A 17364-nucleotide genomic window follows, 5' to 3' on the forward strand; every position below is an offset into this window, starting at 1 on the left:
TAGAAGTGAAATTATTGGGTTAAAGGGCATAATCTTTAAGTTATTAAAGAATGTTTTGTTTTTTCGGGTTTTTAAATCAACCTCTCTTAAGGACTCTCATCCTGTAACCTCCATTAAGTAGTGTTGCTTTTTTTATTCTTCACCAATATGCTAGAGAAAAAAGGCAGCATATTTCACTCTTTATAGAAATTGTATTTTAAAATTGCATTTGAGAAGGAAGCTAATTTTAAAATAATTGTATATTTTAAACTCATTAACAAGTTTAGCTGACATTTAGTTCGTTGACCCATTACAATCCATTATAAATTACTGTGGTGTTTTGAACACAGGAAGCTGTTATATATTTACTGAATCCTTTGATAGAGTTTTGTTTTGTTTTCTCATTTAACTTTCAAAAATATTCTCTGCCTGCCTGCCTGGGACGCTAAAGTTTCAGTATCTGTTCTGGTTTACATATTCCTTCATATTCTTAATTCCTTATATTAGAGTAAGCTCTAATATAATCATCATGCAGTGTAGTTAAGAGGATTGAAACATTTTGTTAGGAAATATTGCATGGTGATTAAGAACTTGGAGACTCTCTCTAGTGTCACCTTCTCATCTCAAGTCTTCTCATACCAAAAAGAAACACCTTCCTTAATCTTTTACTCTTAAGTTATGTAACAATATTTAATAATGGTTAACAGCACTCATTCTGCAGCCAGATTTCTTGGGTTTATATTCCAATATCCACCCCTCAATATCTATATAATCTTGGTCAAGTTACTTAATCAGTTATTGCCTCAGTTTCTTCATCTGAAAATGTAGATAATAAAAACCATATGAGATGTGTTATGAAAATTATTTAATTTGTGTGAAACATCTTAGTGGTGGCACATAAGTGTTTTTTATAAAGATTATCTATCATTGTTATTATCATAGGAAATCTGCACCAAATGCCTAGACATTTAAAAAACTCCTTAGTTTGGTAGGGAGGCAGAGGACATCCTTTTTATTATAAAAGTGACATGAAAACATGAGCATAAAGATTTCTAGCTCTTACTTTATGATCTGTTGACTTAGGTGGTACAACATCTTGGCCCCGCAACTGATTTTTATAAGAAGCTTGCATTAGATTGCTCAGGACAGCAAACTGCAGTGGATTTGTTCCTTTTAAGTTCACAGTATTCTGATCTTGCTTCGCTAGGTAAGGAAAGTCATCATGTGTACATTTGTTTAAATAAACGTTTTTAATGCATACTTAAATCTAAACTCTTCAGTAAGCATTCTCAATATTTTAGGGAGAAAGACATGTGCATTAGATAGACAATATCTATGAAAACTACCAGTAAAGTTTAAAGCACTATACAAATATAAAATGTCACTAGTATTTTGTTTATATAGCATGATTCCCTTACCATTCTGCTCAACAGTAAACTTTATCGTATGTTTTATAAATATTACTGTTTTCTCAGATTTGTATGTTCTTATTTTGATGTCTTAGGTTTTCTCGTGACTTAGATTTCTTCATAATGTGAATCTGTACTACTGTTGGACAAGTAGAATATTATTTCTGTAACTAATACTTCTTGTATTTCTCTCTAAAGCTTGCATGTCCAAGTATTCTGCAGGGTGCATCTATTATTATCCATCATTCCACTATACTCACAATCCTTCACAAGCAGAAAAGTTACAAAAAGACCTAAAACGGTATCTCACAAGAAAAATTGGGTTTGAAGCTGTTATGAGAATAAGGTGTACTAAAGGTATGAAGTTGTAAAACTTACACTTTATATTAAATACTTGTATCAAAGTCAGTGAGCATTCCATGTATTGACTACCTCTGACTGTTCATTACGGAAGACTGTTTGATCTGGTTAGCCATACCATGTTTTAAATAGATAATAGTTATTGAATAATCCTTGCCCAATTTTTAAAAATAACTTGAATAAGTAGACAAAAGTAATGTTTGGTTTACTCAGAAGAACCTAAGGGAAAGCGTATATTAGAAATGATTTTAGAAGGAGAATTAGAGGAATAGGGAAGATCTTAAATAAGAATTGTCAAATGAAGGGTCTTTGCCTTCATAATCATTTAATGTACACTTCCTTGGTTTTATGTGAATATTTGTTTTAATCCTTTATTTTAAACCTAGGATGAGTTATATAGTAACCCTCATTTGTTTAATTTACAAAATTTGTTTTGTAAAACCCTCATTTGTTTTACAAATTAAACCCTCATTTGTTTAATTTTGCAAATTAAACAAATGTTTAGTCAGATTATGTCTGACTTCAAGTCACATGTGAGAAAATGTAAATAAGGTTAGGTGTCAATACAACTGAAATGTGTAGTCTGCCTTTTATATAATGTCCACTGGTTTTTTTGAATTGATATTTTAGAAACTCTGTCTACACTTGAACCTTACTCCCCAGTTATCCTTTTGATTCAAAATCATAAACATCTTTGACTTTAAAAAGTAACTTTAGGTTGAGGTGAAGATATTATTGTTAACTTCATTTTTTTGTATCATTTTCTCTTTTTTAGGTCTTTCAATGCACACTTTTCACGGTAACTTCTTTGTCCGTTCTACTGATTTGTTATCCCTTGCCAACATCAATCCTGATGCTGGATTTGCAGTGCAGTTGTCAATTGAAGAAAGTTTAACAGATACTTCCTTAGTATGTTTTCAAACAGCCCTATTATATACATCAAGCAAAGGTAATGTTAACAGAAATGAAATATAGTCTGCAGCAGTAATTCTCCCCTCCTTTCACATGGCCTTTGGTGGAGTGGGGAAAAAGAAAGAATACACAGTGGGAAGTAATGGAATTTGTATTAATCAAATATATGTTGTTATTTTCTTTCTTTTTTTACTCTCACTTTTGAGTCTTTAAATAGTACACTTTTTTAATTTATGGAAGACTTGTACTCCTAGAATCTTGTTTCAAAACAATTCATGCTAAATCCAACTATGCCATTCTTTGTATTATTTCTTGCTCCATAAAGTAAGACACTGTTTAGCAATTAAGGCCTTCATTTGTTACTTGACAGTTAAGTTTTCTGATATTTTACTCTGGGATATAATTTAGAATGAGTGATATAGCGTATGTTCATACTCTGCAGATTTGGAGAGTGTTTAATTTTCTTTTAAAAATGTTAATTGTAAAACTTTGTTTTTACATCTCAAAATCCTGTTGGTGACATAATCTTGCCAAAACAATAACTTGAATAAAAATTCGACTTGTGGCCGGGCATGGCGGTGGTTCACGCCTGTAATCCCAGAACTTTGGTAGGCCGAGGTGGGTGGATCACCTGAGGTCAGGAGTTCAAGACCAACCCGGCCAACTGGTGAAACCCCGTCTCTACTAAAAATACAAAAATTAGCTGGGCATGGTGGTGGGCACCTGTAATCCCAGCTACTTGGGAGGCTGAGGCAGGAGAATCACTTGAACCCGGGAGACAGGTTGCAGTGAACTGCGATCACAGCATTGCACTCTAGCCTAAGAGACAGAGCAAGACTCTGTCTCAAAAAAAAAAAAAAAAAAAGAAAATATTCAACTTGTTTGCTTTGTTTTATTTCCTTTTTGATCTAATGTATTTTCAATGACTTTTTTTTTAGGTGAGCGGAGAATTAGAGTACATACACTTTGTTTGCCAGTGGTAAGTTCACTAGCAGATGTATATGCGGGAGTGGATGTACAAGCTGCCATCTGCCTTCTGGCAAATATGGGTGAGTAAAAATTGAAGGAACAGGTGAAATGTATTTTTCTGTCTTGAAAACTGAAGCTTGGCTGGGGGCAGTGGCCTCACGCCTGTAATCCCAATATTTTGGGAGGCTGAGGCAGGCGGATCACGAGGTCAGGAGTTTGAGACCAGCCTGGCCAACATGGTGAAGCCCTGTCTCTATTAAAAATACGAAAAATTAGCCGGGCGTGGTGACAGGTGCCTGTAATCCCAACTTCTTAGGAGACTGAGACAGGAGAATTCCTTGAACCAGGGAGGCAGAAGTTGCAGTGAGCCAAGACCGCGTCACTCCACTCCAGCCTGGGCAACAGAGCGAGACTCTATCTCAAAAAAAAAAAAAAAAAAAAAAAAAGAAAGAAACTGAAGCTAGGGTTTTCTCTTACTTAAAAAGCATATGTTTTACATTTTTATTTACTGCAATGTGAATCAGACTGTCCTCACATTTCTTGCTTAATCTTACTTTCAGAATCTTTGAGAGAATTCATAATCTCTAAAAATGTGGTAAAAAACTGAAATGTCCTTCAAATAATGTATGCACAAACCACGGTACAATCATACAATCAAATATAATTCAGCAATAAAAAGGAATGAACTGTCAGTACTTAAACAAACATGGATGCATCTCAGAGACATTGTGCTGATTGAAAGAAGCTGGACTCAAAAAGCTGCATAGGCCGGGTGTGGTGGCTCACGCCTGTAATCCCAACACTTTGGGAAGCCGAGGTGGGCAGATCACTTGAGGTCAGGAGTTCAAGACTAGCCTGGCCAACATGGTGACACCCTGTCTCTACTAAAAATACACGAAAAATATTAGCTGGGTGTGGTGCTGCACGCCTGTAATCCCAACTACTTGGGAGGAGGCTGAGGCAGGAAAATCCCTTGAAGCCAGGAGGCGGAGGTTGCAGTGAGCCGAGGTCGCGCCACTGTACTCCTGCCTCAGTGACAGTGTGAGACTCCATCTAAAAAAAAAAAAAAAAAAAAGCTGCATACAAATGATTCCATATATATGACATTCAAGGAAAGGGAAAATTAGCAAATGGTGAATAATCGGAGTTGAGGCTGAGGGAGGGTTTTACTACAAAGGGGCAAGTGTAAGGGGATAATTTTGGAGTGATGGAACTATTGTGTATCCTGATTGTGGTAGAGATTACATGGCTACGCATTTGACACATAACCGCTACAGAACGGTACTTAATTATATGTAAGTCTAAAAAAATCCTTTTGAGAATTAACATAGCACTTAAATGTTTTCAGTGAATTTGCTTTGTAGATGAACTCAGACATGAAACAAGCCTTGCTATTTCCCATGCAGTCCTAGGGAAGGAGAGTCATTAATACTAATTTGGGAAAAATTATAATAGCATTTACTGAAGGACCCAAATTTTTTTAAATAACAGAAGCATTTAATCAGTCCAGGCGTAGTGGCTCATGCCTGTAATCCCAGCACTTTGGAAGGCTGAAGCAGTAGGATCACTTGACTTCAGGAGTTCAAGACCAGACTGGTCAATGGGGTGAGACCCTGTCTGTATTAAAAATACAAAAATTAGCTGGGTATGGTGGTGCACACATGTGGTCCTAGCTACTCAGGAGGCTGAGGCAGGAGAATCTGTTGAACCCTGGAGGCAGAGGTTGCAATGAGCCAAGATCGCACCACTGCACTCCAGCCTGGGAAACAAAGGGAGACTCAGTCTTGGTGGCTGGGGGGGGAAGAAGGATTTAATCAGATTCTCTTAAATATTTAACTAAAATCAAAAGCTTGTATATCAGATTTCTTTCTTAATTTTAACTTTTGTTTTTGATTCAGGGATATGCAGGTTTGTTACGATGGGATAATTTGTACCCCAAACCTCAGGATTCATATTTTTAAAGTATAATTTTATATATGGATTTTGAATTAATTATGCCATAACCAATTGTTTTTTAATATAATTTTAATTTTAGTGATTGGGCATATATATTATAGGTTATCCCTATTTTAATAGAATATATTATTGTAGAAAAATAAGTTTCACATTATCTGTCTCTTCAGTGGCTGCATGAAAACTTGTGTTTATTTTTCCCTTTCACAAAATTTGTTGGCTTGGAATGCTTTACAAAAATTGTAGAGGATCGCAAGGTATAATTCAGATTGCAGAAATTACATTGGTTGAGCAGAAAAAAATGATACATGTGACTTGGCTTTTGAGTAATGGAAACCTTTCCAAGGCTTTTTCATAAGTAAATGGTAAATGTATATTTCATTAATGTCAACAGGGGCTACATGTTTTGGGGTTTTTTTGTTTTGTTTTGTTTTTAGACAGGGCCTTGCTCTGTTGCCCATGCTGGAGTGCAATGCCACAATCACAGGTTACTGCAGCTTTGACCTCCCAGGCTCAAGCAATCCTCCTACTTCAGCCTCCCAAATAGCTGGGACTGCAGGCACATGCCACTGTGCCCAGCTAATTTTTTTATTTTTTGTAGAGACAAGGTCTCACTATGTTGCCTAATCTGGTCTTGAACTCCTGGTCTCAAGTGATCCTCCCACCTTGGCCTCCCAAAGTGCTTGGATTATAGGCATGAGCCACCATGCCCAGGCTGGCTAAATGTTTTTAGACTTAAGAGATTAAAACAAAAATGTTCAAAAGAATCTAGACTTGTTCTGATTGTCACATTTATTTCAGAAAAAGATGTATAAGAAAACACTTGAAATGAAGGAGCAGATGAAATACATTTTTCTATCCTAAAAACTTAGCTGAATTTTGTTTCTTAAATAATGCATATCAATTTTCTCTCTTATAGTGCCCATTGGATTCTAATGGTTAAAATACCTTTCACTTTGGTTGCTTTATAGCTGTGGATCGGTCCATTTCATCAAGTCTATCAGATGCAAGAGACGCCTTAGTGAATGCTGTAGTGGACTCATTGTCTGCATATGGCTCAACTGTCTCAAATTTACAGCACTCTGCATTGATGGCGCCCAGCTCCCTCAAGTTGTTTCCTCTCTATGTTTTGGCCCTTCTCAAACAGGTAGCTTTTTTATACATTGGTATATTTAATATTGTTTTTTAAAATTCTCAGATATTTATATGAGGAAAGGAAATCTAGGTTGTCGTTTTCTAATAAACTAGAGGATTATTCACTTTGGCATTGAAAGGGTTTTGAAGAATAGAAAAAGATCAATGGGGCCGTGCATGGTGGCTCACGCCTCTAATCCCAGCACTTTGGGAGGCCAAGGTGTGCGGATCAGCTGATGTCAGGAGTTCGCAACCAGCCTGGCCAACATAGTCAAACCCCTTCTCTACCCAAAATACAAAAATTAGCTGGGCGTGGTGGCACGTGCCTGTAATCCCAGCTACTCTGGAGGCTGAGGCAGGAGAATTGCTCGAACCTGGGAGGCAGAGGTTGCAGTGAGCCAAGATCACGCCACTGCACTCTAGCCTGGGCGACTGAAGAAAAAAAAAAAAAAAAAAAAAAAAAAAGATCAGTGGAAAATGAAGGTATACAAATAAATACATGATGACTTTAGTGAAACCATATTTTCTCTTCTTTAAGTGTGTGAGCAGTTTGCAGAATGGTGCAGTAATAGCTCACTCTTAATATGTCTTTCTGGAAAGAGACTCTTTAAGGACAGGAACTAATATTTATCAAGCATCTTTCCATGTCTCTGGCACCATAAAAGGTGTCAATGCATCATTTTATTTAATCCTTTCAACAACCTAAAGAGATACTATTTTCCCTGTTTTTCTCATGATGACAATATAGCTCAGAGGAGCTAGGTAACTTGCTCCAGCATCACATACCTGTTACATGTCAGAGCTGAGAATTGAATCCAGGTCTGTCTAATTTAAAGGTCATGCTTTTCCCATGATTGATAGTGTATATTTGTTTTTATATTTGTCCACCATATTTGTATTTTACTTGAAAATATTTATCTTTTTCCTTGTAGAAAGCATTTAGAACGGGTACAAGCACACGGCTGGATGATCGTGTATACGCCATGTGTCAGATAAAGTCTCAGCCACTTGTTCATCTAATGAGAATGATTCATCCCAACTTATACAGGATAGACAGATTGACAGATGAGGTATGCATTTTAGTGCATTTGAAATTTTTAAATTTGAATATATTTGAGTGTGTTGTTCTACAGCTAAGATGACAATATACTATCAACTGGTTTTTCTTTTTAACTCTTTTCCTCCTTGCGGTAGTAATACATTAAAGAAGGACACTAGCTGTGGATCTGATTGGAAGGCAGGACTCTCAGATACCATCAGTGGTTAAGGAGTTTTAAAAAATAGTTTCACATTGGAAGTAATTTGTCTTGTAGGTTTGGTTATAATATGTATTACAAACCTAAGTTGTAGAGTGGACATTTCCATTTATATTTGGTAGATGTTGACCGCTTCTCTTTTTTTCCTTTTTTTTAAATTTTATTTTAAAGACAGAATCTTGCTCTGTTGCCCAGGCTGGAGTGCAGTGGTGCGATCTCGGCTCACTGCAGCTTCTGCCTTCCAGGTTCAAGCAGTTCTCCTGCTTCAGCCTCCCAAGTAGCTGGGATTACAGGCACATGCCACCACGCCTGACTAATTTTTGTACTTTTAGTAGAGTCAGGGTTTCACCATATTTGCCAGGGTGGTCTCAAACTCCTGACCTCAAGTGATCTGCCCATCTCGGCCTCCCAAAGTGCTGGGTTTACAGGCATAAGCCTCCGTGCCTGGCCAATACTGCCTGCTTTTGATCAGATCATTTGCAATTGTGATTATATAGTAAACCAAATCTGGTATCCAATAATAATTTTAATGTGAAAATATGTAGTGTCTTTTATCTTCCCCGTGTGAAAACTGTATTCTTTGGAATTAGTATTAATTCCAAACATAATGTTATGTTGCCAAAGAAATGTTAAAAAGTAGCTGGCTATGCATCAGAGCCAATAGTCATACTTGTAATATATTATGACCCCACCTTAAAAGGGAGGGGAATGTGACTGATCATTTTATGTATTCATGTTTTTACTTTTTAAATTTGAGTACATTTGAGTGTGTTGATTCTACAGCCAAGGTGGTAGCATATAATCAGTATTTTTTATATCATGCAAACTCAGAAGGGTTATTTTACAATGCTTCATAAAGGGTTATTGACCATTAACCCCCAAACTGCGATGATAGTAATGTAATCTCATTCACATTCTGTCTTTTTCTTTTCAGGGTGCAATACATGTTAATGACAGGGTTGTACCACAGCCACCTCTTCAAAAATTGTCTGCAGAGAAGCTGACAAGAGAAGGTGCTTTCCTTATGGACTGTGGCTCTGTAAGCACCCTCTACTGGCAAAGCTTAACACTGTTTGAGCTGACCAAAAATAAAGAAACACTTCTAGGGTCCAGCTGTTATCACAGAGCAGGCAGTGAAAGGTGCATTAGGATTAGGAGCTGAAATTGGTAACTGGCACTAGAGGTCAATTTACTTTAAACTTTTCTATTTGGACTTCATTTTATACTGATGTTATTGATACTTGTATTAATAATACTGATAGAGTAATACATTTTAATATAGATTATTTACCGTCATGAATTATGTATACTTGATGAAGAGAACTAATGAGGTAAATTCCTATCTTCAGGAACTTTACCATCTAGAGTCTAGAATTTAAAAGTATTTCAAGAGTTTATCTAGTTCAACTTACATCCATTGTCAGAAACCTAATTAATGATTAGGAGTTCAAGAGAAATCACTGGGCAGGGGTAGTTGTTGAAGGGTGTCAGAATGGTTAAGATGGCTTCAAAATGATACCTTATGAGCAGAAGAAGGATTTGGATAGCCACAGAAGAGGGAGAAATGCATGAATGAAAATATACAGATAGTAGTGAAGTGGTGGATGGGAAATACAGAGTCAGTTATACTGATTAAGGGATTATATTTCTATTGGGAAAATAACTGCAAAAGGTAAAATACATTTTATGGGAAGCCTTAACATTTAATCAAAGAAGATGTGAACCACTCTGGATTCTTACATATAGATTCACAATGTAACAGTTATAGATTTCCTTTTTACTCTTATGTTTGTTCCTGCCTTATTTGAGGTGATAGGTTTGAGAACATTAGCTAAAATGAATTCTCTTGACTATTAGGGAGTTTTAATATTTTGTTGCTTTTTGTTTTTAGGTTTTCTACATTTGGGTTGGGAAAGGCTGTGACAATAACTTCATAGAGGATGTGCTTGGATATCCTAATTTTGCATCAATACCACAGAAAATGGTCAGTAGATTTTATACACCTATAACTTTTTGTTTGCTCGTTTTTTTTTTATTGATGTAAAATTCGTGTAATATTCACCATTTAAAAATGTACAGTTCAGTGGTTTTTGGTATTACACAGTGTTTTACAACCATTACCGCTATTTAATTTCAGAACATTTCTATCACCCTAAAAGAACCCCATATCTCCCAGTTCTTCCCTATCCTTGTCCCCGGCAACTAGTAACCTACTTTCTATCTCTGGGTTTGCCTGTTCTGGATATATTATATAAATGGTAATATGTGGCCTTTTGTATTTGACTTATTTCACTTTCTGTAATGTTTTTAAGATTCATTCATGTTGTATCTTGTATTAGTAGTTTGTTTGTTTATGTATTTATGTATTTATTTATTTATTTATTTTTCTAGACAGAGTCTTGCTTTGTCACTCAGATTGTAGTGCAGTGGCTCAATAATGGCTCACTACAGCCTCGACCTCCCAGACTTAAGTGGTCCTCCCACTTCAGCCTCCTGAGTAGGAATCAATAGTACTTATATCAAAATAACTTTCAAATGGATCAAACATTTAAACGTAAAAAAGGAAACCAGGCCGGGCGCGGTGGCTCAAGCCTGTAATCCCAGCACTTTGGGAGGCCAAGATGGGCGGATCACGAGGTCAGGAGATCGAGACCATCCTGGCTAACACGGTGAAACCCCGTCTCTACTAAAAAGTACAAAAAACTAGCCGGGCAAGGTGGTGGGCTCCTGTAGTCCCAGCTACTCCGGAGGCTGAGGCAGGAGAATGGCTTAAAAACCCGGGAGGTGGAGCTTGCAGTGAGCTGAGATCTGGCCACTGCACTCCAGCCTGGGCGACAGAGCCAGACTCCGTCTCAAAAAAAAAAAAAAAAAAAAAAAAAAAAAAAAAAAAAAAAAGGAAACCACGCAGATCACTAGGAGAAATATTTGTGAAATTTTTTTTTTGATAGTATTAAAACAGGCCGGGCACGGTGGCTCATGCCTGTAATCCCAGCACTTTGGGAGGCTGAGGCTGGCAGATCACGAGGGCAGGAGATTGAGACCATCCTGGCTAACACGGTGAAATCCTGTCTCTACTAAAAATACAAAAAAATTAGCCGGGCACGGTGGCGGGTGCCTGTAGTCCCAGCTACTCGGGAGGCCGAGGCAGGAGAATGGCGTGAACTCGGGAGATGGAGCTTGCAGTGAGCCAAGATCACGCCACTGCAGTCCAGCCTGGGCGACAGAACAAGACTCCATCTGAAAAAAAAAAAAAAATTAAAATGGGTAAGGCCTTTATGTGTGAGTCAGTGATTCAAAAGATCAATAAATCTGAAAGCAAATATAAAACATTTCTATTTGGTAAAAATAAATAACGCCAAAATGCAAACAACAAAATCTTAAGATTATCTGTAACTCATAAGACTGAAAACGGGCTAACTTCTCTATAAAAAGTTCTCTTACCTCAGCCTCCTGAGTAGCCAGGACCGCGGGAGTGTGCCACCACACTTGGCTAATTTTAAAACTTTTTTTTGTGGAGATGGGGTATCCCTGTGTTGCCCAGGCTGGTCTTGAACTCCTGGGCTCAAGCAGTCCTCCTGCCTTGGCTTCCCAGAGTGCTGGGATTACAGGTGTGAGCCACAGTGCTTGACCAGTGTGTTCTTTTTTATGGCTGAAAAATAATCCATTGTATGGACATACCACATTTTGATCATCCATCCACTCATCCATTGATGGATATTTCAGTTGTTTCTACTTTGGGGCTATTGTGAATAGGGCTACTATGAATGCTTGTGTATGAGTTTTTGTGTGAATATATGTTTTCAGTTCTTTTGGGCATATCCCTAGGATTAGAATTACTGGGTCACATGATAACTCTGTGTTTCACTCTTTGAGGAACTGCCAAACTGTTTTCCGACAACTTTAACTTTGGATTTAAATTATTTTGCTGGGCCGGACACGGTGGCTCACACCTGTAATCCCAGCACTTTGGGAAGCCGAGGCGGGCGGATCACGAGGTCAAGAGATCGAGACGATCCTGGCCAACATGGTGAAACCCCGTTTCTATTAAAAAATGCAAAAAAAATTAGCTGAGTGTGGTGGTGGGTGCCAGTAGTCCCTGCTACTTGGGATGCTGAGGTAGGAGAACCACTTGAACCCGGGAGGCAGAGGTTGCAATGAGCCAAGATTGCACCACTGCACTCCAGCCTTAGCGACAGAGCAAGACTCCGTCTGGGAAAAAAAAAAAAAAAGTGGTTGGGTGCAGTGGCTCATGTCTGTAATTCCAGCACTTTGGGAGGCTGAGGCAGGCAGATCACGAGGTCAGGAGATCGAGACCATCCTGGCTAACACAGTAAAACCCCGTCTCTACTAAAAATACAAAAAAAAAAAAAAAAGCCAGGCGTGGTGGCAGGTGCCTGTAGTCCCAGCTCTAAGGGAAGCTGAGGCAGGAGAATGGCCTGAACACGGGAGGCGGAGCTTGCAGTGAGCCGAGATTGCGCCACTGCACTCCAGCCTGGGCGACAGAGCGAGACTGTCTCAAAAAAAAAAAAAAAAAAAAAGTTACTTTGCTTATACTAAACACAAATTTTTCAGTAGGATTTTACTGAATGTATGCTAACCAATACTAAGGAAATATGATTCTGAAAACAGATTTGTATAATTAATTAATTGAAAGGGAAAGCTGGCCTACCTTATTGTTAGATAATGTAAATATATCCTTTTTCCTGAAATTAATATAAATTCAGTGTAATCCTTATTACAATCTGTCATTGTTTGATTTTTTTTTTTAAATTGACAAATAATCCAAGAGTTCATTGTTGAAACTCAACAAACGAGGATAATAAGGAAACGAAAAGGGAGAATAATGTCAGCAAAGGGGAAAATATATGAAAAATAAATTCTAAGTAAAATAGTAAACCTTCTTCTAAAGCTGTAGTTATTTAAGTACCATGATACTGGCACAGTAAACAGATCAGTGGAACAGAATAGAGTTCAGAAACAGGTCTAATTAATGAAAAATACAGTGTGGTAAAGATTGAATTTAAATTACTGTGGGGAAATGGAATATTAGAAAAATAATCTTGGGACCACTGATTAGTCATTAAGGAAAAAACAAGACGATATTTACTTTATTCCTTATATCAAAATGACTTTCAAATGGATTAAACATTTAAATGTAAAAAAGGAAACCATGCAGATCACTAGAAGAAATATTTGTGAATTTTTGTTTTGTTTTGTTTTGTTTTGGAGATGGAGTCTTGCTCTGTCGCTCAGGCTGGAGTGCAGTGGCGCAATCTCAGCTCACTGCAAGCTCCGCCTCTCGGGTTCACGCCGTTCTCCTGCCTCAGCCTCCCCAGTAGCTGGGACTACAGGCGCCCGTCACCATGCCCAGCTAATTGTTTATATTTTTAGTAGAGTTGGGGTTTCACGGTATTAGCAAGGATGGTCTCAATCTCCTCACCTTGTGATCCCCCAGCCTTAGCTTCCCAAAGTGCTAGGATTACAGGCATGAACCACTGCACCCGCCGAAATTTTTTTAAAAATAATATTAAAATGGGCACGGCCTTTGTAAATCGGTGATTCAAAAGATAAATACATCTGAAAGCACAAATATAAAACATTTCTATTTGGTAACAATAAATAAATAAAGCCAAAATACAAACAACAAAATCTTAAGATTATCTGTAACTTGTAAGACTGAAAAAGGGCTAACTTCTCTATGAAAAGTTCTCTTACAAATCTTTAAGAAGACCTACTTCCTTCCTTTCGACCTCCTCCAAAGAAAACTGGGTACAGGATTTTAACAGGAAATTCATAAAGGAAAAATAAAGTAGAGGTCATATGAAACAATATTTAATCTCATAATTAGGAAAAAAATAGTAATATAGCATTTCTTTCATTTACCAGATTGTCAGAAATTTTAAAATTTGATAATAGACAATCATGTAGACAGCACAGGGCAATGGACACTGTTGAGCACTATTGACTGGAATATATAGTACTTATGTAACCTTTTTAGAGGGCAATTTGACAATGTCTGTTAAAATCATGTTCTTTATGACACAGTAAATTATTCTGCAAAGAATGTATCCTGTAGATGTATTCGTGGAAATAGGTATATATACACACATGCTATAGTATTAAATAATAGCTGTGCATTTATTAAAAAGAATACAGTCTGGCACACTGTGCCATGCACCTGTGGTCCCAGCTACTTGGGAGGCTAGGAGGCTGAGGCAGGAGGATTGCTCGAACCCAGGAGTTCAAAGCTGTAGTGTACTATGACTGCACTTGTGTACAGCCATTGCACTCCAGTCTGGGTGATGTAGCAAGACCCTATCTCTTAAAAAGAAAAAGAAGAAGGAGGATACAGCCTGAAGTGAATAGTATTCATGATATGATCCCCATTTGTATTTTCAAAACTGTGTTTGTATACTTAGTAATAATTTAGAAAACAGCTGAAAAAATTCGCATCAAAATGGAAATGGTTTTTAAAATATTGACAGGAATTGCAAACATAATTATTCCAAACTTGTCTATTTAAATTTTGTTATATACTACATTCTTGAATTATTTAATTTACTGTTAATTTACTATTTAATTTACAGTTGACTTTGAAAAAGAAAAGTAAATCTTACCTTCTTATGTATGTGTGTGTATAAAAAAATAGACTTTTAGGTCCTTTTAAAATCTTGCATATAGTTGTAAAATATATTTACATATCCACACTGTACTTTAAAATTCTTTGCCTTTAAATTAAAGGAAACGTGAAATTCTCCCAGAATGGCTAATTTTAGAATAGGATATAATATATAATTGCTAAGGGAATTTGGAATTTAATGGTATCCCCCTTCATTTGAACATTTCCTCTGGAAGAAGCATAAAGGCGCCACACAATACTGGTGACATGCTAATCATTTATGTTTTATTGACTTAGCAAGAAAAATATAGTCAGTTAAAATGTCAGTGACATATCATTGCACATATTTTATTGACTTATCCAGAAAAATATAAACAGATTTTTCAACAGTTTAAATAATTTGTGTAGTTGCTGCTGGTGAAGCCAAGAAATAGAGTGCTGGCAGTTGGGGGTGATAGTAGGAATCATGATTTTGTTCTAATACTGCTGAAGTCTATGAGAAAGGAAATAGTTTCCTAATTGTATTTCTTTTACCAGACACATCTTCCAGAGCTAGATACACTTTCATCGGAAAGAGCCAGATCCTTCATAACTTGGCTTAGAGACAGCAGACCATTAAGTCCAATCCTTCACATAGTAAAGTAAGTACTTCTGTAACTTAATTGTGAAGTTGTCTTTCCTATGTAGTCTGTGGAATTGCTTGTCTTCAAAACAAACTTTAAATAGTATCGAAATATATTCTGGTGGTAAAATGTTGTTACTTGATTTATATCCCCTGTATTCCATTTTCTGACATCTCCATGTATTAGTAATTTTTAATTTTTATTTAATTTGAGATAGAGTCTCTGTCACTCAGGCTGGAGTGCAGGGCTGCTACTATCACGGTTCACTGCAGCCTGGACCTCCCATGCTCAAGTAATCCTCCCAACTCAGACTCCCAAGTAACTGGGACTGCAGGCACTTCCCTCCACACCTGGCTAATTGTTAATTTTTCTTTTTTATTTTTTTGAGACGAAGTTTCACTCTTGTCATCCGGGCTGGAGTGCAATGGCGTGATCTCAACCTACTGCAACCTCTGTGTCCTGTATTCAAGCGATTCTCCTGCCTCAACCTCCCAAGTAGCTGGGATTACAGGCGGCCACCACCACGCCCAGCTAATTTTTGTATTTTTAGTAGAGACAGGGTTTCACCATGTTGGTTAGTAGAGATAGGGTTTCACCATTGGTGAAAAACCATGACCAGGGTTTTACCAGGCTGTTCTCGAACTCCTCACCTCAGGTCATCCACCCGCCTCGGCCTCTCAAAGTGCTGGGATTACAGGCGTGAGATACCACACCCAGCCAATTTTTAATTTTTTTTTTTTTTTTTTTTTTTTTCTTTTTAAGTGGTGGGGCTCTTTCCATTTTGCCCAGTCTAGTCTTGAACTCCTAGGCTCAAGCAGTCCTCCCACCTTAGCCTCTTAAAGTGCTGCGATTATTGGTGTGAGCTACCATACCCAGCCCAGTAATTTTTAAAATATACAGTTACTCTTTTTAGAAATATGCACTTTTATTTTATTTGTATAAATATACAAGATACAAGTGTAATTTTACGAGATAGATTACAAAGTGGTGAAATCAGGGCTTTTAAATATGTTTAGACAAATGCCCTTTTCTTTCTTCCAGAGATGAGAGTCCTGCCAAAGCAGAATTTTTTCAGCATTTGATTGAAGACCGGACAGAAGCTGCATTTTCTTACTATGAATTTTTGCTTCATGTTCAACAGCAGATTTGTAAGTGAAGTAGAATAAAATTGAATAAGAAAAAGATCTATAACCTAGGTAAAGCATAATCTGTCAGAGAAGCACGTGGGAAATTTGAAATGAAGGCATTTGTTAATACAAGATGCAACACACAGCACTCTGTCTGAGGCTTTGGTAAAAAGTAAAGGGGAAGAAAGAACTTGACAGATCTTTTTCAACTCAAATTAATGGTAACGATGATGCTGTTTCACCAAGTATATTTTGAATTGGTTTCTACACATTTCCAGTAGTATGGCAGTACAGTGCTCTGTTCATTGCAAGCTGGCAAATTTATGTAGCTATGTGGAATGATATGTCATAATGTAAAATTAGATAACTTTTTTCTTATAATTAATATAACATTTCTGGACTCGAACTCTGGCAAGAGATGCCAAAAGGCAGTGGTACCATGTTATTTGTTTATATGAATTACTTTTTAACAAGGAATGTTTCTTATTCATTAAATGAATTCAACATTTTCCCTGTAAAAACAATAGAGTTTCAGTACATGAACTATAGAAAAAATCTATATATAATGTACATAAATGTTACATTTGTAAAAAAAATGTAAAAATGTAACTACAGAATATGAATTGCTTAAACTGTGCTGCATTGTTGGATGACAACTCTTTTTGTCACAGTTAGAGAATGAGGTTGACTAATGCGTATTATGAATTGAGTCCACAAAGGAACACAAAACTATTTGTAATTCTGTTAAATCTTTTATGTGGATTTATTTATGATCAGCCTACTAATTAAAACTATTTCGCTTGACAGTATGGTTTGGTGATTTTTTGGGGTTTTTGTTTGGTTGGTTTTTTGTGGGGATTGGTGGATTTTTTTATATACAGAATGTATTGAACTTACTAATTGGGGAAGTGCAGTGATACTGCACTTGTGAATGTGAATCAGGCCAGGCATGGTGGCTTATGCCTGTAATCCCAGCACTTTGGGAGGCCAAGGCGGGCAGATGACTTGAGGTCAGGAGTTCAT

General features: G+C 37.1%; 1 protein-coding gene across 4 annotated transcripts in view; it reads left to right on the forward strand.

Moving 5' to 3' along the window:
- SEC24B (SEC24 homolog B, COPII coat complex component) overlaps positions 1–17145 on the forward strand; it is a 100749-nt gene extending 83604 nt beyond the window's left edge. For all 4 annotated transcript variants that reach the window (XM_007999515.3, XM_007999514.3, XM_007999517.3 and 1 more), the window contains 10 exons: positions 1063–1186; positions 1587–1745; positions 2524–2697; positions 3599–3709; positions 6554–6729; positions 7649–7786; positions 8907–9011; positions 9864–9956; positions 15129–15232; positions 16256–17145. In XM_007999515.3, the coding sequence (XP_007997706.1) occupies positions 1063–1186; positions 1587–1745; positions 2524–2697; positions 3599–3709; positions 6554–6729; positions 7649–7786; positions 8907–9011; positions 9864–9956; positions 15129–15232; positions 16256–16370 (1299 nt within the window). In that variant the 3' untranslated portion in view covers positions 16371–17145. The remainder of the gene's footprint in view (positions 1–1062; positions 1187–1586; positions 1746–2523; positions 2698–3598; positions 3710–6553; positions 6730–7648; positions 7787–8906; positions 9012–9863; positions 9957–15128; positions 15233–16255) is intronic.
- The last annotated feature ends 219 nt before the right edge of the window (positions 17146–17364 follow it).

Source organism: Chlorocebus sabaeus, chromosome 7, assembly GCF_047675955.1.
Source record: "Chlorocebus sabaeus isolate Y175 chromosome 7, mChlSab1.0.hap1, whole genome shotgun sequence".
Lineage (NCBI taxonomy): Eukaryota > Metazoa > Chordata > Mammalia > Primates > Cercopithecidae > Chlorocebus > Chlorocebus sabaeus.